The sequence below is a fragment of the Atractosteus spatula genome, chromosome 21 (assembly GCF_055471065.1).
Source record: "Atractosteus spatula isolate fAtrSpa1 chromosome 21, fAtrSpa1.hap1, whole genome shotgun sequence".
Lineage (NCBI taxonomy): Eukaryota > Metazoa > Chordata > Actinopteri > Semionotiformes > Lepisosteidae > Atractosteus > Atractosteus spatula.
Window position 1 is genome coordinate 13,245,309 of NC_142726.1, and position 24,226 is coordinate 13,269,534.

The 24,226-nt window shown below is 42.5% G+C and overlaps 1 protein-coding gene across 1 annotated transcript in view; it reads right to left on the reverse strand.

Annotated features, from left to right (window-relative positions):
• Positions 1–241: 241 nt before the first annotated feature.
• The window catches only part of ccdc102a (coiled-coil domain containing 102A), a 63,021-nt gene continuing 39,036 nt past the window's right edge, over positions 242–24,226 (reverse strand). The window contains exons 7-9 of the mRNA XM_088939298.1: positions 13,109–13,279; positions 12,086–12,189; positions 242–5,892 (exon numbers count right to left, since the gene is read on the reverse strand). Of these exons, the coding sequence (XP_088795424.1) occupies positions 5,763–5,892; positions 12,086–12,189; positions 13,109–13,279 (405 nt within the window). The 3' untranslated portion in view covers positions 242–5,762. The remainder of the gene's footprint in view (positions 5,893–12,085; positions 12,190–13,108; positions 13,280–24,226) is intronic.

Here is a 24,226-nt window from a genome sequence, read left to right on the forward strand (position 1 = left end):
AAGCAGATCCTTGAAACAAGATAAACATTTCAAACAAATGAACTGGAAGAAAACCACCAAGGTCTAAACTGATGCCATTCTTGATGGTAGAAAAGCAGTGCTAATAGCTTATCTGGAACATTTCCTCTCATTCATAATGCATGAAACAGACTCCTTGTTGTCGCTCATTGTGAGCATTTGGGTCTGCTAGAGAAAAGGGACAGAACAGCAGAAGTAACTGATGGCAGACTATTGCGATTCAGGGACATGATTTTTATTTAGAGAATGATACATTAATTCAAAACACCATGTAAAAATTGTAAAAATATATTTTTTCCCCAAAGGTACTGTATGTAACACACCATAGTATAAGGGATTAGTCATTTTTAGTATCGCGCTCTGTAAAAAGGAAAGCTTGTGTCAGGAAAACAGGTCTTTCGGTAAAAGCTGAGTTTTTACCAAAGAATTAACTAACCATATTTGTACTCCAAAATGGAGGGGGTGGGAGGCAGTTACCATATGAAGAGGGGAAAATAACACCTGCCCAGGTTGAAAACAAAAAAAACTGAACACTTAAGAGGTAATGATTATAGACTTCTTGGTTCTTTAGCCTAAGCTTTGTAAGTGGTGATTCTTTCCTTCAGCAAAAGGACCACAAAACAATCTCCAAGCTACTGCCTGGTGCTTTTGAAAAGATTCCTATAAAGCACAGGGAGATTAGGAGAAGGAATAGGATTCTGCAAGTGCTAATTTTACCATTCAGCACTGAGTCCTTGGAACAGGACTGAAATAATAGCACATGAGGCCATTACACACTCGTTTAAGGATATTCTACACAGCAGTCTTCCAGTAGGGAAGGCCAAATAATTGAAATTATTGAAATATAATCAATATTCATCAAGTCATCAAATCAAGTGACGAGAGGTTAAATCACGGTATTCAGGCCCTCTCTGCATGCACCCCAGCAGAAGCAAAATGTCAGTCGTTCAAAACTAATGACAGAAACCTTTCAAAAGTTTCAGGAATAATTAAGCCACATGCTGCTTATAAATGTGTGACCTACAGAGCCTAAAGATCACCTTCATTTTTGGATTATCTTTCTTTTGCAGCTTTACCTACTACAAATATCCCTCCAGGTACAAATTCTGGCACTGGTTGCCAATAGCCGTGGAATGGAAACAGAGCGTCCACAATAATAGAACAAAGACAGTAGATCTAATGAAGCACTGCTTTAAAAACGCTGATTTGAGCCAAAATTGAAGATGTATGAAGTGTCTTAGCATGTCTGTTTTTAACAAATTAATGTGGTACAAGACCAGTGCTGGGCAAAGTAACTTTAAAAAGTAATCCACTACACTTGTAATGTATACAAGGGATTATATTAAATTAACAATTCACATAGACATACACTGATTACAGATGACTTTTTACAATAATTTTCCCCCATCTTATTAATTTTAAAAAGTAATCCCCTACCACAAGTAACGTTTACATGTAACGGATCAAATTATATTAAAAAAAATATTTTCCCAAAACACTAGCCTGTAATGCAATAAATGACCACTCTGGGGTTAGAAAGTAATCAATTAAACAATACTTCTGTTAAACACTGGGACAGCAGGGATAAAGCATGGCATAAAGCAGGACTTCACACGTCTAGGGAATGCACTGGTTGAGTAGACCCAGGATCTGATGTCATCATTTAGAAAGACAACTAGTGGAAAAAAGCCAGGGTGTCCATTTATCCATTTTCAGACTTCTTGCTTAAACTGTCTTATGGTCTATGTTACAAAACTGTGCTATTTTACCTGTAATGCTCGTATTGGGAATTCTGCTAAGTTTGGTGTTTAATATGGGACGTAAAGTGCATCTAATGCTTAGACTTTGTTTTGTTATTTTAAAAAGCCTTGAGATGATCTTATAAAACGTGCTATGTCTAAGAAATAAGCACCATGTGGTACATGAAATGGGATGAGTTAGGGTCTTATTTTGTTGGAAAACATTGTACTCCTCAAACCACTCGAAAAGCACTACTGAAAAATACACAGAGAGCTTCTTCTTGATGGTTAAAAGAAAACTATTAGCCCTCAACCAAACAAAAGCAGTTTGATTTCATTTTCAGTTGAAGGATTAAATACAGAATCATATGCTGGACACCAGAATTGGAGAGCATCTTTAAACATTCCAAATTTTGACAGAACCCCAGTTTTGGCTTTCAGCTTCCACAATAATCCCAAGACCACACTGTGCTCCAGCACCTGTGATCTTGCAAATTTCCCAGAACCTGCTTTGCTGACACAAAGGATTCCCTTTCAAGAGCACATTTTACAAAAAGCACACCCCAACTATGTACTGTATAAAATAAAATACTCAGCATTTCAAGATCCACTGAGAAGATCCAGGGCTAAAATATAAATAAACAGGACTTGGTAAAACATATCTTTTACACCCTTTTTTAAGTACAAACCTACAAAAGGAATTTATTAAAATAAAGAAGAGCTATGTAAATATTAACAGTAACAATGAAAACATTCAACTTTTCAAATCGCAGCTTCTTGTCTTATAATTATCTTGGTGGATTCAGGTCCAGTTCTAAAGCTTGAACTAAAGCTTGTTGGTTATCAAAACAGCCACCAAGGGACAAATCAAAAATACCACCAACCTTGAATCTGGGAGGAAGGGGGAGATGAACTTCAGGTGTAAATAAGAGCTCAATTGTGCACAGTGACACATTCTGAGTAATATGATGTGATGAAGTCTGACTTGGAAGATTCAGGGAGCCATTTAAACCATCACGACTTATATCGAAGTACTTCAGCAGTCCTTGCTTATTTTTACCACGAGAAGTGGAGCTTGTCACTTTTTTTTTCATTTAACCACACACACAAAACCTCATTTCAGTTTCTTACTATCAGTTTGGGTTGCAAGCAGTCTCTCAACTCTTGCCGTCTAATCTGTCATCTCGTATTGCCCGTCTTTGTGAGTATCTGTACCAGTGGGCTGAGGAGAAGAAAATGGGTTAGCCATTGGCATGACCATGAGGAAGCACATGCAGCTTCTCCTGAGATTTTCTAATGTCCAGAGGGATTCCATTGCTCCTTGCTGTGTAACTATACAAGTCCTCCATTGTGGCCTATAAAGTGCTCCATTCACAAAGCCACAAGAACCCTCAACTTTTAATGAAACAACAGGATTAGGACTCCTACAGAGAAGATTCAGGGAAATGGAAAGATTTTCTACCGGACAAACGGAGGGGTCAATTTTTATTATTGCTTTTCTTAGAAAGTGACTGACTGTGAAACCGAAAGCTGACCCCGAATTGCACAGCAGATGACCCGCAGGATGACTGAATTGTTAATGGGGTTCCCAACTCCTTCTGTAGGTTCCTCGATATCCATTTTCCTTTTTCTCATTTTACTCATTCGCTTTGCTTTCCTTAAAATCTTCAACAAAAATCTTATTTCATTCAGCTCAGGAGAGAGCTGGTGGGAGTGTGCCTGGCCCTTGTGTCCAGGGTGAAGATCAGCAACAGTTTTCCCCACTCAAACTGTCCATTCAAGACAGAATGGTTTCTAGACAGAATTGGAAAAGCTGGGACTGGTCCCCAGTTCTTCTTCATTTGAAGCTCTTTTACTGATGGTGCTTATAACAAGGACCAGCAGGTCTGATGCTTCATAATCCCTGTGTACTCTGAGTAAAAACACATCTTCTCTAATTCCTTAGAAGGAAAACATTCAACCATTAATTTAGTACAAATGCTGACTGGACATGAAAGCTTTGTGCACTTGAACAGCTATAGGCTTGGAGTTGCTTGTAGCTTCTGGCTTTGTAGTGATTCTGCGCCCCATGAAATGTCAAAGTCTAGAAGATGTCTGAAAGACGTCATTGTCATAGACACTGAGCACAGCCTGAAAAAACCTTAAAGTGAATGACACACAGCACTCTTATCAGTTGTGACCCCCACTGAAAAAGCTGAGAGCAAAAAATAGCACCTAGAGGGACCACAGCCAGAGACTTACTAGGAGAGGAGAAAAAAAACAATGCACAAACACACTAGGAAATAACTTATCTGAATTCTCTTCATTGTCCTACAACCTGCCTGGCAGGGTGTGACTGCAGTGCCAGTGGCCTGGCTGAGGTAAGAACAAGGAGTCTGCTGACAGTCGCTCTCCCTGCGACTTTCACCCCAGAGGGTGTGGGATAGCACCCATTGCCTAGTAGGACACAATCGACAGGAGAGATCACAGCTGCAACAGCAGCTGGATGACCACTGACGGGGAAATTACAAGGCCAACAACACAAAAACATCACAAAAAGGAGAAAAACAGCCCATCTTTGCCACAGGAAAAAAAGGCAATTCCAATTAGAGTCCTTTAGAAATCACTTCCACATACATTAAAGAAAATCTTAAAGTATGACAGCTCTTGATGCTTCTCAAGCTTTCCACTGCCCTCTTTGCCCTGATTTTTTGGTTCGTTTCCATAGCAACGTCCATTGTGTGAAGAGGGTTGTTGCCAATGACTCTGCTTCCCGGACCAGAGATGACATTTTCCACATTGGCAACTGAGGGGACTTGATAACCTGCTCCACAACCATACTGGGGTTTCTCTCCCTATAAAATCCGCTTCACCAGGTCTAACTCGCCTGGCCTGGATGGTTTACATAAACAATGCACTTTTAGAAAGCTATTGTACTATTCCCTACAATTAGCACAAACGAACGTGCTCGAAAAGGGTGTGGTACTGACCCCCCTAGCAAGACCTCAGTGATGTTACACCACAGCTTCAGAGCATCAGAGCACCCGGCAGATAACACCAGCACTTTACAGTACTACACAAACCAGCTAACATACAATATTTATGAAGCTAAATAGAAAAATGTAGTACAATTCATTAAAAAAAAAGATAAATAATTTCAGCTATAACCATTGCAAATAGCTTGGTCCCCAGGAATGGCTTTAACTACAGTTTCTGGGGGAAGAAATTGTCTTATTGCTTTTGGATATCGAGTCATTTCTTCAGACGTCCGCCAGTTCTTTTGATTTAATTTTTTTTGTAAGTTCAGGAAATTTGCTAATCTGTTGGAACGCGAGCTGCTCTTATTATACTTGTATCTGAGTGTGTCCAATATTCCCCTGAGAGAATCTGGTGATGACAAAAACGCGTGCGGAGTCGCAAGACGGGCGTTCTCCTCAAGGGGGCGCTGCAGAATCAAGTCCAATGTCCCCGTGTCAAACGAAGGGAGTGAGGCTTGGTGGTGTGGGGTGGGGAGGGGGGGGGGGCACACTGTGAGCCTTCTTAAAATTCCCTCACGAGCAGTTTTACATTTTCAGGCATCCTCACAGTTTTTGGACAAACAAAAGAAAGGAGAGAGAACTCTTCCCCCAGCTGTGCCAAGGTGGAGAAAGACAGAAAGACGATCCAGGGAGCCAAGTAAGCAGAAAGGCCCACAAGAGTCTTAGGAGTGAAGCAAGTAGCTAAGAAAAGAAGATGGACCCCCCCCGCCCCCTGGCAGGGCAATGCTCTTCCTCTGCGACAGCCGAGCTCTGGAATCGGCACGCCGGCAGCAGAGCTCAGATCTTCTCTGGCCACTGATCCTCTAGGACTGGGGTCTTGGAGACAAGGAGTCCTCCTGCCCCAGTGCTGGTGATCCTGTGGGTGTCTGTGAGGCTAAAGGCTACAATAAGCGCAGTGTGTGCTTGTTCGACACAGACCTGGGCTAGCCACGTCTGCTGCGGTCGCCGGTCCTCCGCCTGCCTATCTTCCCGCTGCTCGGATTCTCTCCTAGGGAATCTGGATCTGCAGGGCCTCCTCTTCCTCATCCGGGTCGCTGGGCAGCTCGTCGGGCTCCTCGGGGCTGAAGAGGGAGCTCCTCATCTTTCCAAAGAGGCTGGGGTTCACCTGCCGCCGCAGCCTGGGGAAAACAACGGCCGGGGCGAGCTGAGAGACGAGAAATACCAGGAAGCAGCAGAGGACAGCAGTCCGTCCGGAGCTAATCTCAGGACCACTCAGTTATCCCCCAATTTCACAAAGCCACAAAACACAGCCTCTTACTGGGAGTCATCGTGCTTCAGTGGAGGTATCAGTATTACCTACTGATATTGCAATCTACTGTTCTGTGGCTAGACAGTTCAAGTTTGGGAGCAGACTTTGATATATATGCATCTTATATTTACATCGTACACACATGCATACGATCACAGATTAAAATGCAGCTGGGACAGCAATGACAAAACGACAAAAAAGCATTTGAAAGCGCTTGATTCTTAGTACCAAATTCCCCGTTCGTAGCCCTGTGTATCATCTGTCATAACTTACAAGTGAATAACCCTACCTGCAGAGAATGATTCCTCAAACAAAACTTTATGTGCAAATTATAAGGACGTACACTTATCAGTCATCAAGGTAAATACGTGTTCATTAGAAGAATGAGATATCGCCTTGCTTCCAAAAGCTTTTCCCTTTTGTGCAGATTTTACAGTGCTGGCTGAAAGGTGATAAATTATACACACGCAGTTTAGAACACAGCCCAGGGCAAGGCAACGGCATTTGGAGCATTTGCAAAGTTATTTATTTATAATCTGAGATATACCGTCAGAATCCGGCTGTTTCCTTTTCAGTCTCTCCCTGTCCCACCTCTGCTAGGGTGAGGGGTGTACATCCCTGCTTCTGTTCCATTTGTGTATTACTGGAGCAAAGCCACTGGAACACTGGATTCTATAGTTTTACATGTTTATCTTACAGATGGGTTGAAAAAACATCTATTCATTCACCTTTTTACTACTTGAATGATTAACAAAGTGATTTCTTTACCCGATCGGAGCAGCATTTTTTTAAAATTGTTAACTTTGAACACAGAGCTTCCAAATAAAATCTGTGGCAGATTCTACAAATGACCGCAGCCTTATACCTAGTCCCAGACCTGCAAAGGCCTTGAGAAAAGCAACGCGGGCTGCCAGGTCTGAGGTGTGTTTTGAAGCCCTACAGTGCAGTGCGTCCGTTCACCCCCTTTATTTGATTAGGTCTGGTCTAATTTATTATTTAACAGAGAACATGATGCATCTTCTGCAGACACCTGAGAGCAAAGCGCGAAACGCGATGGAACCTGGCATCCAGCCTTAGCGCGCTTGCCAGTCAGGCCCTGCATAACCAGGAATGACTGACGCAGAGACTTAAAATGAAAAAATGAAATCCAGTCCTGGAAATGAAGAAAAAAATCTCAACCTCCCCCCAAAAAACAGGACAGCGTGGACAGCTTTGTGAAAATCTGCAAAAATCTTAAGACAAGGATGACAATCCCCATTCCCTATTATTCTCTTCTTATTTATATTATATCTGTATATTTCTAAATGGAACATGGAGGAACAATGGGTGTACTACATGGTCAAAGAAACTTGAAAAGGCAAATTATTATCCAGGGTGAAAACTCCAAATTGATGCAGTTCTCTTAGCTGAAAACAGATGCAGCACAGCCACTGCATTAAGGGGTTAACAAAAGGCTTATACTTTGGCCCTTTGTCATCAGAGAGCATTGAAAGCATTCATCTCCTGCAGCCAGAAACTGTATCCAACCCACAGACCCCCGGCACAGTAGCTATATGAAGATGATCATATCCTCCCTCTATGAGCACTGGGATACACTGACGAGAATTTGGAGCTTTTAATGGTGCTGAATTACATATAATGGTGTTTTGACCATAGTCACCCGCTCACTAAAAGCTTTTATATTGAGCCCAGACACTTAGCTAGGTCATATTAAGGTGAATGGCCATAAATCTTCTCCACAGGCAAGAAAAATTGCAAAAAGTTTGTCAGGAATTTATGTAGGAGCCAGGGCAATTTGGATATCATGTTGCTGTACAGAAAAAGAAGGAAAATGAAAAACTATAGCTCCCAAGCTTTGGAAAATGTTCACTCTTATTCAGCAAGGACAGGTGGAGAGACAACTGACCCATAGAAGATGATTAAATGCAGCTTCTATTTATTGACAATATCAGCTCTCTTGAAATCCGAGACTTTCTTCTGACAATTGCTCACTGCCCCAGCATCCTGTTTCAAATATGGATTTATTTTCAAATCACTCTAACAAAAAAATACAACTCAAACTCCCTTGTTGTTTCTCATTTCACAATATTTCTTATAAACATAACACAGTCTCAGAGAGCTTTAGCTCAGATGCTCATTTCAACAGCACAAGCGCCGAGTATCTTCCAGCATCCTGTCCCTCTACGTCATCAAGTTTAACAGCTTTGACAAGTGGAGCTCTCACCTAAAATTCAACTAGAAAATCGGGTCACTGCTTTTCGTGATCAATTAAGACAACACTGGCTGCATGAAAATGATCTCCATCTTGTTTGCTTAAAAGGGCATCCCCCCAAAATAACTAAATACACCACCTCCTTTTGTTTAGTTTTATAATGCTAATCATATGTTTTTAATTTGTTAAATAAGCAAATGGCACTGTGGTATAAAGGGCAACTTCATCCCTCTGTGACCTTCTGGTGAGCGAACCGGGTTTCAACTGAATTCTGAAGTTAAATCGATAAAGAACTAAAATTTACCCCTCTTTCTTACTTCACAGCTAAGCATGAGGGCATTTGGAAGCAGTTAACATTCTCCTGATCATGCGCCCACACACAAAATTTCCATCTTTAGAAGCCTGTGATTCATTGAACTGGCTTTATTTGCATGAGGCCATTCCAAAAAGAGCTGTATAACTGCCATGATTTTATGTCCCCAAGTTACATCCTGGATAAACACAAGCGTATATATTAAAGTTGCTAGTGAATAAGAAGTCTCTTCAAAGTCTACTGCTTTAGCCAAGGCTAGAATTTATTGAGGCAGTTCTATCTGTAATATCCAGCAAAAAAGAGCCAAATGCTCTATTGTTTCCTCAGTGAGTTCAGCTGTATATTACTTGCAGGACTCTGAGGTGAATATTTCTCAATAACTGACACACGGAGATCAATGAAGGCTTCAGGACAGTGGCCACAGTGCCCCTATAAAACTGCTGCTTAAGACACTGGACACATGAAATGAGAAATACAATTTCCTATTTAATGCAATTCCCTATTTAAAGTCATGCTGTTATTTGGTGTACACTTCTTTTTTTCTGGGAAAGAAAAACAAATCTAAGAAAGTTTCTGCATCAATATTAAAACTATCCCTAGTCTGCATGGAAATAAGCAGGCTGGAGACCCTGAGCAGATCGATCCGGAGCCTGATCAAAGAAGAGGGGCTGGAAAAGAACTAAGGTTGTGTTCTCAAACAGCCTTGGTTCCTCCTCCTCATGCCTTCATATCCTTCCTCAGACTGATTCAGAAATGAGCTTCCTGATTACAGAGTGTAGGGTCATAAAACGATTTTCTACCAAGTGTGAAAAAATATAAAGCTTCATTCAATAGTGCACTCTCCTGAAGGGAGTAAACGAGCCAAGACACACCCAGGTCTCGTCTCAGCACAGAGGCAGGACTGTCGAATCACAAGAGGACAGACTGCAAAGACAACAACAACTCTCTGTGGGAAAACCAGCACAGAGCTTCGGGGTTAAGGCCAGAGCTCGTCCCCTGCCCTGGAAACTAACGTATTTACTGTACATGCTTTAGGTAGCCAAGGATTTGTTATTAAATTATCAATACTCAGAGCCCAGAATCTGGAGCTTCTAATTCCACAGGCAGATGCGTGAACAGCAGGTTTCACAAAGAAACAGTGGAAACTGAAGTTTAAGTGCATTTGGGGGTATTTTGTTATTTAGTTTATCTTTTAAAGGACAGTTACAGTGGCAAGAGTTTGAAGTGAAAGAGACACATTGGCAATATGATCTCACTCAAACTGTACACGTCTTTAACGGTAGGCAGTGTGAATGATAGTTATGGAAAAGCGTTTTTTGGCATCCATTCTCACTGAAGAAGACTGTCTTCCTTTCTGCGCTTTCTCTCAGCATTGCTTGAAATACAAGATAAGGGAGCAGCAGGAGCAGAGGACACTGGAGATAAAGGCGGGAGTGCAGGCAGGGACTGACAGTGCAGATATACTGAGGCGGCCCAGGAGTTGGGCTCTTCAGCAAATTGCAGGAGCCAGAGGTGGTCGTCAGCCTTTCCCATCTGCAAACACATTTTTCCTTCAAGGTTATTTCCGGTTGTCTCTTCAGTAGGTCTGCTTGCAACACACACGGATTAGCGCTTAGCATAAATGCCAATAACGCAAAACTTATTTTCATAATAGTCAAATTATACCATCAAAGTTCTATAGAGATAAATGCCTTGTGAATATTTTTAATGGGTTAATTAAGTCAACATCCAGATTAAGTGCTACAAATGCAGCTGGGGTTCATTTCTCTCCCTTATTCAGTTCTGTGCTCTCTAATGATCCTCTAAGCCATAGCCAGTTTGTGGACCAGTAATTTGCTTGTTCTTCATGTAAATGCTAGTGATTAATAGCATGATTGCAGCACTTATAGATTAAGTTTTTCATTTTGAGAAGTGTCTGACTATTTTAAGAACTATGTAACAGAATGAGTATTCTAGCTGAATAATAGAGCCTTCCGGAATGGCAGTGGCACATCTCTGCAGGCTTTCTCCAAATTTCACTGCCGCCCATCTCCTTGTTTCATATGTGGGAGAATGGGGGGGAGGGGGCAGCCACTGGCCATTGAGCTGTGTCTATAACCAGCCTTTTGCAAAATTATTAGCTGCACAGAAACTGTAACACCAGGACTGAAATTCCCAACAGCCATCTGCTGTAATCCACCCTGATGCAACCTAGCCATGTCAGTCGGTTAATAATTCAGTCCTCCTATCATTTCACAATGATCCTCACCAATGGGACGAGAGACAACCAAGAATCCCGTAGAAGCCTTCAACACATGCTTCACCACAATTCCATATGTGCATACACTGTAGCCTGGACAAAAGGCCAAACAACAACCAGCGCCATGCCCAAAATGAAACAGATTAAGCCAATTCTGCTTAAACATCTGTCTTGTTTTGCTATAAAGAACAGAAAGATGACTACAGCTTTAACCGGTGTTTTTTTCAATGAGCAATTATGATCTAAAACGAGGTCATTCGAAATCTCGTCAATAAGAATAGCTCTTTTTAGTTATTAAAAATCAGAAAGACATGGAAAAACAAAAAGACACTGGCTCGAAAGAAATGCGAGTTATACAACCCTGCTACAAAAGTCAAAGTCAAGCGACATTATTCTCGCCTTTTCCATTAACAATATGGATCATCCTTTAAACAGTAATTGGAATTTCAAGGAAAGGGGCACTAGCAAACAGTTTCACAGAAAGCGCTGCAAAGTGCTGGATAACTCTGTTTTAGAATTCAATGTCACCTACAGTGAATTAATACAGCACAGCTGTATGGGGTTAAACTGTGTTGTGGATAAGATTGGGTGTAGTCTATTAATGGATTTCAATTTTAAAATCACTGCCTCGGTCATTCATCTCTGCCGTCGCCACATAAAGGTGGGGAAGATGAGAACTGAAGCACTTAATTATAAAAACCTGAATCATAGTCTCTTGCTTTCTAAAGAATCCTAAGCATTGATACATGTGAGATTTCTCTTCAGGAGCTGTGCTTTTAGCACAGTGAAACATTCTTTAGAGCTTTAAGGTGGGACAACATCTCTCCGTTACTACGGTAACTAGCACTCCAGTGGCTAGCAAAAGGGAGGGGCCTCGATATATTGGCTGATGGACGGCGATGGAATGGAGAGGGAATGATAATAAAGCTGGGTTCTGTTGAGAGAAGGTCAGGAGATGAGCTCAAGTCACGTCACATGGCAGGAACCGGAGCTGGGACTTCAGGTGACAGACTGTCAGGAGCAGAGGTGGAGAGTAGTCAAGCAACTGACAAGCACAATGGCCACCATGTCTAATAAAGTCTGTGTTCAGATGAGCTCTGGGGACGCGTCAAGATGCATTACAGCAACTGTAGTTTCTTTAGAAAGAAAGGCACAGTAAAATATTTCAGTGACTGGCGATTCTATTGTAAGAATAACCGCTTTAAAACTATGCAAACCTGTAATGGCAGAAAAACGCACAGCTTAAACATCCATCACTGATGTAAAACATGTTGCCTGCAAGGAGTGTGCTGGTTTACCTGGATTGCAGGTGCTCCAGCTGGACCTGCAGGTTCTCAGTCTGTTCTACCTGTTCGTCCAAAGACCTCTGCAGCTTTCTGGTCTGATTATGAGCTTCGTCAAGCTGAAACACACAAAAACATGATGGAGGGCACAGGGGCATCTTTCTACAAACACTCCCACTCAGTCTCTGTTTAGCAACCTCTACACCTTTATACACTGTACATTTACCACTGCTTGATAATGCTATACTGGCACCACGGAGATCTCTTTTATATATACTGTATAAATGCAAAACTGAAATGCTACACTCAGAGGGATTTAAGCAAATATTTTAATAATTTATATTAATCAAAATAAGAAAATGTAAATTAATATACAGATCAAATAATCATGAGATGCTTTCATAATAAAATGTTATACACTGTGTACATGGAAAAAGAATATAAAAATTGACTTCCAGAAAGCTGGTCCCTTACAGAGCCAGCTTCCTGCTTTTCCAGGTTTAGTCTGCTGACGGTTGAGGCAGAAAATCTCGTTCTCTTGGCAACTTCTCTCATGGACAAGCTTCCTCTAGCTATACTGACAGCAACCCGGCCATCTTCAACACTCAGGTGGGGTGTGGTCTTACCTTTTACTGTTGTTGAATTACTTAAAATCAAGTTTTTTTTTTATAAACAGGTGTTTTCATTGATTCTTATTCAACACATTCAAATTTTAATTCAATTCAGCTACCAAACTTTGAACTTTTTAAAGAAAAGACACGCTTTGGGCTCACCAGCACAGGGAACAATCAATCAACAAACCTGCCTTCTCACTATTAAACCGGTCAGGAAGTACATATCTGTGCCCAATGAGCCATGAGAGACACTTTGCCATGTAAAATTTCAGTACACTTTAGGGCTTTGGGCTTCAGTATCCTAAAACAATGGCAAACCTAATTTTAGAACCTATTCTTCATGGACCTCTCTGGCGCATTGTCCAATACCCGACCACGGAGCTGTCCTGCAGGCCGGATGTGGCCCGGATCCTGGCAGGCTCACCTCATCCTCAGCCTGCGCCAGCTCCTTCTTCAGCTCTTCCACCCGCAGCCTCAGCTTCTTCACCTCGCCCTCGTGCTGCTCCACCCTCCGGTTGGCATGCGCCAACTCTGCCATCTTCTCCTGGTACTGCTTCTTCAGCTTGGAGTGCACGTGGCGCATGTCGGCCAGCTCCTGCAGGGGGGACGGCGAAAGGCAGCTGTTTAGTCACCAACAGCAGGCCTCTCCAATGTGGAGTAGCAGCACAAGACGCAGAGAGGAAGTAAGAGTTCTTCAGCGATATTAATTCCTGTCATGTGCGCATTACTAGTTGATAACTACTACTGCCTGCTTAGGATCAGTGTTGGTCAAACAGTCTGCATTGAGAGAAGAACTGTACATTAGTCATACAGGCACGTGTGCAGAGCTGTTTTTTTTCATGCTAACTGCTCTTCCAAGCACCGTTTTTCCCGTGTTATGGAATGACAGGTTTAGAAAGTTTGCCTGCACTTGAGTGTTTTGTGTGGGAGATGGTGCAGAAGTGTAGATTGTGACCACATAAAAGCCCCCCCAAATCTTTGTTTTTGAAAGCAGCCCAGAGAGAGGTGCAGTGACCCACTGATGTACTGTACTAAAATGCCACTCTAGCAATCAGGCGCTTTGTAAGCCTACTCTGAACAAATTTGACATTACCTGTTTATATACAAGATGTTGGCAAACAAGTAGAAACTGCATTTAAAAGCAGGAATAGGAGGCACATCTTTACACAAAGGGGTGAGGGAGCATGGAACAAGCTACCCAACCATATGACTGACTTTGGCCTCATTCAAGAAAAAGCTGGATGAGATCTTTGGATCAAGTTACTATTTTTACCTACCAAACAACCCAAATGGCTGAACGGCCTTCTCTTATTTCGAACCTTTCTTGTGTTCTTATGTACAGTACATGTATATATGCATTTAAGGCTGAAAGCCAACAATCAACTCAGCAGACAACAACACATGGAAGACACATCCTACTGAAACGCATCCTTTTGTTTCAGGATAAATGAAAGGTGAGAAGTGGATGCTTTACCTTACTGAAAAAGGGATATACTCCTCTCAAAGCTTCCCCTTCTGTACAGTTTCACAGAACAACGAAGGACAATAGAAAACCACTTTTACGATTCCGATGACATCTGCTGTCACGGCTGACAAAGATGTATGGAATTAGGTTCCCATCGGTCAACTTTTTGACTTCCCTCCGTTCGTAGTTAATCAAATAAAGAAAAGCCATCGAAAGACATGTCAGCTCTGCAAATTCCCCAAGTAGACAATGCCAGCAGGCAGACAACACGAGACTTCACATGCCTGCAGACTGAGCCCTGCTGCACATCACTTCTCAGACACTGCTGATCAATCTGTACAGCCTCTACACACTTGACACACCAAGCTCTGTACAGATTAATGATGATCTGCGTTAATCGTGCGGATTTAAAAAGGAAAAAAAAATGAAGCAAATGGAGCTTTTAAGGTCTAGGGTAAAGGTAGAGAGGTTTAGGGCAATGAAAGTAAACACCTTTAAACTTTCAAAAATGACAGGTTACCACATAGTAGAATCCTGGCCCCTTTGATGTTAAAGAATTTGAGTAGACAGGTTTAAGCCTTCCTGATCACCAGCAGGGAAATGATTATCTCCAGGACATAAAATTAAATACAGATGAGACAAGGAGATATACAGTAACTTCCCAACATGAGGATGAGTGTTGGTCTGGGCAAAACTGGCATTTTATACCATCACTCTTGACTAGGATTTCCATCCACCACTGGCACAGTTTATTTTTAAGGGGACATCTCAAGCACTCCTGCAGAATGTGAACATGGTCCTTCAGCTACGTCAGAACAGACAGAGGAGCCCACACACATCAACAGAGCTTACAGCAGCTGGGTATGTGTCACAGAGACTTCAAGATACGTGTGCTCTGCTTCCAAGCCGCAGGTCGATAGTGACCAGCGGGTGCCTGCATAACACTCAGAGGATGGCAGAGTCTTAACTCTGCTTTGTATCAGAGTTAATAATTGATATGCCAGTTAACTTGTTCAGTCATTTAGGCAGGGACGGAGGCAGCATTATGCATTATAAATGAAACTGAGAACTGACCTCACACAATGTACGTCTCTGTCTGACTGAAGCTTGAGGCAGGCTCTGCTCCACTTCATATTGAAAACATTTGCAAAAAAGGAGGTGGAGGGACGCAGAGTCAGACTGAAGGAGTCAGAAGGGGCTGACTCAGATGGTCACTGGCAAACCGGTGGCGTTGGGGGGGGGGGGGGGGGGGGAATGCAGAGGGAACTCAGGCCATGAATAATTAGTACATGACTCCAAGCTAAGCAGAGTGGATGGCTCACACCCAGCCCCAGACACATGCATTAATAAAGAGACACTCGCCCTGCGATCACAGGGGACAAGAGGCAGTGAGGACCAGACATAAAAATAAGAGAGAGAATGATTGGGTGTCTTTTCTCTCGTCTCTCTTACTAATGTGGAGAGAAAGGGCACATGACAGATTTATTTGAAGGCAAGTTCATCTTACTGAAAAAGGTGACAATTCATTCGGCTCTTAAGCCTGGCTGAAGGCTGAAGGGAAAGGAAAAATGCGCAGTATTATTAGTACCTTTGCGTAGCTGTCGTTGGCCTTTCTTGTTTTTTTGGTCTAAACCCCAGTGTGATGTCAGATTTGTAGATCAAAACAGCCGTTATTCTCACCTACAGAGAGAAAGTGTCAGGAGTCCTGCTTGCCACCTTTAGAAAGTGCCCTGTGTTGGCCTATTACAGCTGGAGAAACTCCAGAATTTCTGTTAGGTGCCTAGCAGCAGAATGATGGGGGGACCAGACCCCCAGAGAGAACTCCTGAAGGTCACAGCCAAACAGAGATGACCCCCCTCCCCGTGACCTGCGCCCCTCACTTTTAGGATCTAACACAACAGCATCAAACGTGGTGGGGGCAGGGCTGGCGAAAAAGCACCGAGGTGAAGAACAGAAGAAAGAACAAAAGAAGAATAAAGCCCCTGTGGGAAAGGTTTCATACCAAGAGGGTAAGAATGATGGAGAAAAATAGTTGGATGAAAAAGGAAAAAAATATAGGAATGACAACATTAAAAAAACCATAGCTGTTCTAAAGCATTGTGACATTTCTCGAGAGCAATTTTCCCCTCCGAACAGAAGTACAGATTAGGAGGTTGCAATGAGCTGAGAAAGAGAGAAATGGCATCAAAAAAGAGCAAGAGAAAAACAAACACTATTCCAATCCAACGCGTCAAGCATTCAGTAATTGTGAATGTGACAAGAATAACAAATTGTGAAGTGGGAAGGGTTTAAACAGACTGAGAAAAAGAAACGACGACTCTCGAACCAGGAGTGGCAGGGGAACTTCACCAGCTGTAATCACTGGTGCCCAGGATGTGATCGGCACAGATGTCTCCTGAGACAGGTGCCAGACTCTGGGGCTGTACCTTGGCTCCCCTGGCACACTGCAAAGGAAATGTGGGTCACAGAGAACGTCGAAGAGGAAAAGACAGGATGGCAAACCGCCAGAAAAACCCAACAGCGACAGGCAGTGAGAGGCCTTCAAGCCCACTGAAACACAAACACTCACTTCTGTACCACCACTGACGCGGGTCCTTTGGACTCACTGCAATCAAACACAATATTTAAAATGTTTTTTAAAGCTGTAAGTTTTTACTGTTTGAATCTTTTGCTAGTTGGTATATTTCAGATGTTGTGAACTCGAGCCTAGGTTATGTTACTAGCCAAATGTGACTGGCACCAAATTGGTTTGCCTTCACCGGGGACAACGTTGCAATTAGTCAGCCAGAGCTCTCCTGGTGCCCAGCAACACAACGACACCTGCGTTTCCATGACAATGTCCTCTGCATTTCCATGGGTGCCTGCGGCCTTATGATGATGACATCATTAAAGGCAGAAACTCTCCTCCAATCAATGCTAAACCTTTGCTGCAGTGCCTGATGGGTGAGCGGGTGGGCGGAGCCTGTTGGCACTTCCTCATTCTTCCCATGTAGGCAAAGAGGACTGGGAGTGGGGATATAAGGACATGATCGACAAATCTGGACTGGGTGAGTACTGTATATAAGAAATCAGTGGCAAAAATAAATTAAAAATTAAATTATGAAAATAAAAAGTGTTGAAATAATTAATACTTCAGATATTTCTCTTTCCGAAACCTTTCAGGGTTCAGTCACATTAATATACACTCTGCACTGCAGCATGAAAAGTCTATCCCGAAAATTGTCAGTTTAAATTTTATCTAATGCAGATTTTAAAAGTTTGATTGCTGATATAGTGTCCTGATAAATACAAATGATTTATTTCAGGAACTGCCTTCTATGGAACACACAACCTGAGTCCAGACACTGAAGGGTATTTAAGCCTGGATTTTAGCCAAGGAACAAGTCAAACAAGAACTTTTAAAATAAACTGAACAACACAAATTTACAAGCTGTCAAAATTTTTTACCATACATTAATTGGTTTCTGCTGCCTGTTTATTAGCTAGACTACAAAAAAAAGAACAACCTTTTTGTAATTTCAATTCTGTCTTTTGACAGTTTGTACCTGTCCTGTGCTTACAGTATGTACCTATAAGCGGAAAGAAGCTTGCAGCCAACTGACTTGAAAACCTGGGACTATTTGAAAGTTGGCGAAAAGCACGATCTTTAAATATCATCTTGTTTGACGCCTATTTACTAAGCGTTGGGTATTTTAGTCTTCACCACTGGAGCTGTCGGTTGAAATGAAGGACAAAACAGTAACGACCCCAGGCAACACCCAAGGGTACACTGCACTGATGAGTCCCCAATTGATTTATTGATGGGTCTAACGGACCCTCGTTTCGAGCATCCTTAATTTCCAATCAGGGTTACAATGGTCTCTAGTTAACCATGTTTAGACTGCATGTTTATTTACTGATACCAGTAATCACATTTCATAATTTCATTTTTTATTCTAAAACAATAATTTCACACACAAGCACATATTACACACACAGTATAAATGATGTATCGCTGCAGCATGAGAAATGACTTGCCTTTCCAGTCACGCTAGATTGGCTGTTAAATGTTTCTCCTTGACTGGGTCTCAGACCCACACCGCGGTCGGTGAATATATTACACTGCGCAGAAACAAAGAGAGCGACTGTGCCTGAGGGGGTCACTGCCACCGCACTGCTGGCACGGACACCCACCCTGACACACTGCCAATGGGAAGCCTTGAGCGGGTCAAGATAACGGGCTTAAACGTCAAGGCTGTTCCCGAACTTCGGGTAGACCTTTTCTTCATGGAGGAAGAAAGCGGCTGCTGGCAGAACCTGCGAAGTATAGTGTTGCGTTCGATTCAAAATTCCAGCGCCCGCCGGCCGGCCTCTCTGATCCAATCGCCATTCTCTCTATGCCCCTTTACACAGGGACTTCAATCAGCGGTACGCAATTAATTTCTCCCCCCCCCCCCCCCCACTAATTTCCCTTTCTGAACCCGCCACTGCCCAATTATCACAGCCGACCACATAAAGATTTAGAATGATTAGCCATGAGATGGCACTGCGGGCTCTCCAAAAAGGCCTATTGAATTCTGACATCTAATTGGGCATCATGAGGCAAAGTACCCTTAGGCAGCAAAACGAGGTCCCAGGGAATAATAAGAAGGCTAAACCGTGGGATAGAGAAAGGAGTGACAACGACTGCACGATCACGTCCGCCAGGCTAGCTCGATGATCCCAGCCTCTCAGTACTGGGGACCTAGTCAAAACGCCTGGCTGTCCTCACCAACGCAACACGGACATCAGCCTCCCGTACTACAGGAGGGCCTTCCAGGTAACTCCTCGACAAGCCGCAGAGCCGGTCACACACCTCAGTCTGGCCCTTCCTCCGGGCAGCCAGCTGTCAGCGGGGGGGGTGATGCCTTCCCCTTCTGTGTAACCAGAGCAGCCGGCTGCGCTGAGGCGTTATCTGCTGGCAAAAATAAGACCCCCCCCCAAAAAGAAAAATCCAGCATGTGCTCTGAATGTGCAATGGGGGGAAAAAAGATAAAACTAGCGGAGCAACGAGAGGACTCCAGATGGGAGCACACCTGCACGCACATACGTCTCATCCACCATTTCCCCACAGGTCCGCGGAGCCTTCGCTCCTTGGTGCGCACCGTACGGCCACATGAGAGCGACCTGCAGCCGTGACCTTGGGCAGAGAAGCACACAGCGGCAGCGCTAACCTGCGCTGATTAGAAGCGAGGCAGCCAGGCTCCAGGGGTGCCTGAGGCTAGCACTGCAGTAAGCCCCTTCTCTAACCTGCCCAGGGACAGGGTGTAATTAGCATATGGATTCTTGAAAAACACTCAGTGCGATAGACACACATTAGTGCCTTTTTACGCCATCTCCCTTAGTTTTTTCTCTCCACCTGCATTGCCGATACCACGCCCCCTCAAAACCGGTTGTTTTCTTTAATCAAGAGTGCAACAAGAGAAGACAAGAGGAAGCCACCATCTCTTCCGCTTGTTAGGCAGGTTAGCAGCAAAGTGCATCTAAACATTTGTGCCAATGCTATGTGAAGGAGCCAGGCACCCGAAAATCTTTGTGTAGAGACATGTTTCGATTTCTCAGCCCTAGAATTAATTCCCCACTAGTGTCCAATTTTGATCACGTGTTCACTACTGAGCATGAAACAGACTTCTGGGTTAACTCTGGGTTAAGTCAAGTAATAACTTTCCAGTGTTATTCTTATGAGTTCACGTTGTGTGCTTTCTTAGAACGTTTCAATAACAAGAGGTAGCTCCTTTTTTTTCTTTATTATTTAGACCTGCATTAAAACAGTGTTTGACAGGACAGCCCTACCTACTTACTGTACATTTCACCAGCCTGTCACTTTAGGGATGAATCTCTGCCTGTCAGAAACAGGAACTCATCATTGCTGTGCAGGCAGTTGTTCAACAGGATGCAACCTAGAGCAACTGCATTTGGTGGAAATAAAAAGGCTGTTCGAATTTGAATTGTCTGGTATCTAATGAAAAACTCTTTAATTGTACTGTTTATTGTGAGCCTCCCCTTCCTGCTCTGGAGAAGCTGCTCTGCTTTGCACACAGGATTGTGCTCTGGGAAAAAAAAAAGCACAAGCCAGTTTTTCCAAAAGATGCTGCACCTTCCCCCTTGCTGAGGAGACATCTGGTGCCAAACAGAATGAGATTGCCAGTCCCTTGAAAACTGAACGTGCTTTCTTTTGTAGTCCTTGCTCACTGTAGATAGCCACAATCGGGAAAGACTTCAACATACTATACAGGCCTTCATAAGGCAAGCCTAGGCCCCCAAAAAGAATCTGCCTCAGAGAAAAGAAGCATTCTGCTGATAAACAATGTTTTTTTACAGTGCTCTCTTGAGCTTGTGCTTGAATGCACTGCATGTTCTTTTTTTGGACGTGGCTTCTGTGTTTTAAACAAACCGTCTCCGGAGAACAGGTCATATTTTCCGATGTCTCCCTGGAGAGTGGTAAAAATGAGAGATATTTTAATGAGAACACAGCTACAGCTTCTACCTGTGTTTAGCACAGCACAGGAAATGCAGTGGGTCTAATAAGAATAGTTCCAAATGAGAGGATGCTGTTCACCCCTCCCAGACCCTGTGGTATTTAGGACCTAACCTAAAAGGCTTCTTAAAAAGTTTTTTTTTAACGAGAAGATTTGATGGGCCAAGGACCCAGGAGTTGTACACACAGAATAGCCTTCTTCCCACACTTTCTCTGCTCTCTCCCACTCTCATTTACAGACAGTTTTGTTTCCAGACAGGTGGAAGACAGCTGCTCTGCATATTCGCTGTAATTGGTCTATAATGGTTTTGTGAAGCAAATCTCTGACATCACCTTTCTATTCCTTTAACTACATTTATTTTCAAGCATCCATAAACATAATGGGGCTGCTGGTTATCTTGCAGAGCAAGGATTAAGGCCTGCTCTACCCGACTATTGGGGAAAAAAAAGTTTGTTAAGAACACATTACATAGCCACAGTAAGTGGGTTACTTCAATGTATGAAGAAAACGTGCAAGGAACCTCTACCAAAATATTGAAACCGTCCCTGTTCACTAGTCTCCAGGGACGCAGTTTATTTTTAACGCTGTCATGGCCATGAACAGCAGTTGTAACCACTGGGCTGTACACTTAGGCTTTCACCGAGTTGCAACAGTGCAGCTAGGAGACTTCAAAATTACAGCTTAGGATCATTTCATGGAAAGAAACCATCCCAGCAGAAATTTCATTATGAAAGGCCTAATGGGCAAAATCCACCCACTGAAGATGGTATGGATCAAATACTGCTGCAGATTTTAGAACAGTCATCCTTCAAACATTAAAATTCATTGTGTTTATTGGACTTTTCCAGCAGTTGCTCAGCAGGCCTTGAGAATATGTATTCTCCTATATAATTTCTAAACAAAAAACGTTTACATATACCTAATGTGACAATCTAGTTAAGCACGAAAAGAAAGTCCAGTTTACCACAAGATGCATGTCCACCCACAGAGGAGCCATTTGTAACTTCCCATTAACGCATCCGGCATGTTTTTAGAAGGTAGGAAGATACTGAAGTATCCTGAAAAGATCTGTTACAAACTAGACACATAAGATGGGAAACTGAAGAAGCAGTTTATGAAAGAGACTTTATGCTGACATATCATTTTCTTATTCTAGACAAAGTGGGAAAGACAAAGCCATACAACTCCATGCTAATATCCCCATGCTTAAAGAACCCTTCAGTGTTCTTGTGCTGGGAAAAAAAATACAGAAAACTGTCCTGTTTATTTTTTCCCAGTTATGTTACTATATACTGTATGGTACATTGAAAAAATGGATAAAGGCTATTTATTTCACAAAATAACAGACACTTCCAGTATTGTATCTATGTAGATAAATAAATAAACAAACCTCCAATACAGTATAAGAAGGTCAGTAAATATCCATCAACTGTGCACTAATGCAGTTTACAAATCCCATTACATTTTTTACATACTTTCAAAATACCAGACATGGCAACTATTTTGTTCTGTGTTTTACTAAGTCTCCGGATGCAAATAAAATATGTCTGATCCTAAATTATGTTTGAATTTTGAAGAACTGAAAAGGAATACACTGCTGATGGTTGTGGCCTTGGTCAAAACAAATTACTCTGGCTAAATGAAAAATAAACAGGAGCATGTGCACTGCATGAAGAGTAAACTGACATTGCAGAGAGAAGCCTGGGAACACACTCAGCTCTATTTATGCCCAATTTAAGCGATTTTTTTAAAACGAATCTGATGGAGCTGTCACAGAACCTGGAACAAAGATACTAGATTTTTTAAGGACTTAAAACATTTAGGAAAACTGTCAGTATACCAACAAATGGCTTATATGACTTTTAAAAAAAAAAGCTTTTTGTTTTTGAAAGCATTTTTTAACCGTTCACATAGTACTGTATGTTTTTATTTGTGCCAGACAAGGGGTTTTCTTAGTCTGCCAAAACTCTTTAATTGCAAAACAAAATGCGCACAGCAATTCAGTAAAGGACAACTTATTCCTATATTCATGACACACTTACCTATAATGTCAATGTATAGCCATTGGCTATAATCATAAAGAAAATGGATTATTAATAAGAACTGTAGAATATTGTGAGAATAATAAAGTTGGCAACCCAGTTTCACACCATGCTGAGCCATTTTTTGGGCAGCAAGCAGGATTCAGGTATCTGATCAAAGGAGGACAGGCACTTCCTTGCTGACAGCCAGATTTGCTTGTTTTGTAAGTGCACAGCACCGCAGGAGCAGACAATCGGAAGGGGTGGGGGGGGTGGGGGGGAACAATGTTCGAGCAGCAACAGCAGCTTGAATCCAAACGAGACCCAGATCTTGCTGGAGTCGAGCAGATGGTAGTGCAAACAACAGAAATCGCTTCACTTATCAAGACCATTAACCTATAATTGTTTACAGAAACTGGCTTTATTAACATATTTTATTCCTGTCAGAGATGCAAACTCACTCGCTCTCTCTCTCTCTCTCTCGTGTGGTCTGAGTGCGTTCCCTGCAGGTAACTCAAGTTTATTAAAAAAAATACTGCTGATAAGTTCGTTTCGGAGATGGCTCACCCCTGCTCTCACTGTGCTTTTAATTTTACAGCAATAAGAACACATTAATTCTGAACATCAATGATGTCTGTGACAGTGAAACTTTATAGTACGTGTTAATAAAATCTATGTTTACCTATGCATATAGGCAGAAGAAGCAGTTATGTGGACTACACATTATGTCCCCGAAATAAATCCTTCACTAATGAGGCTTAGCATTTCCATTTCCTTGAGCACCCATTTGTTAGGCAGCGTGTCTTTTGTTCACAGCACTCAGTCTGAAAAATGCACACCTTGCAGGAACATCAGGCTCCCTGGCAGAGAATACTGCAGTGTCGTGCACACCATCTGTGTGAGGAGCAGTGCAGTCTGCAAAGTAGCTATGGCACCTACAATTCCCTCCTGGTACCGGCCCTGAGCAGCACGAGTGGCAAAGACAGGCAAGGGCTGGAGTTTAAGGGCAGAACGAAGGACAGTGCCTTACTTCGAACGTTCTGCAGGCTCCAAAACACACTTCCTTCAAATACCTCAGAGGAAAAAATAAACAAATGGAAATGTATTCAATATCATGGACTCAACCTTGGAGAATTCAACTTTTGTGTCATTCCCAGAATCTGTGATGCCCTAAAACCAGTAATTATACTTCAGTCATTTTTTTTCTTTAAACTAATGATCTGTTTTTATATAAAAAAAGGAGCACAGGTGAAATAATGGTATTTTCCTAGGCAGCAATACGTGCATGTGAAACAGGCTGAGCAGGCAGGGCAATGAAGGGAGAAAGATTTCTGTTAAAAAGATTGGGGTCACAAAGTCACTGTTTTATGCAGCATTGAAGCAGTGAATTATGAGAAGACCTTGGAAAATCTCCATGGAATAAGCTGTAAATAATTAAACAAAAACCTGTTTCAAGATGCTTTGTCTATCATCCGTGTCACAGGTTCCCCCCCCCCCCCCCAACAGCTGAAAAAACATAACCTATTTAAAACAATATTTTGTTTAAAAGAAAGGGGGGA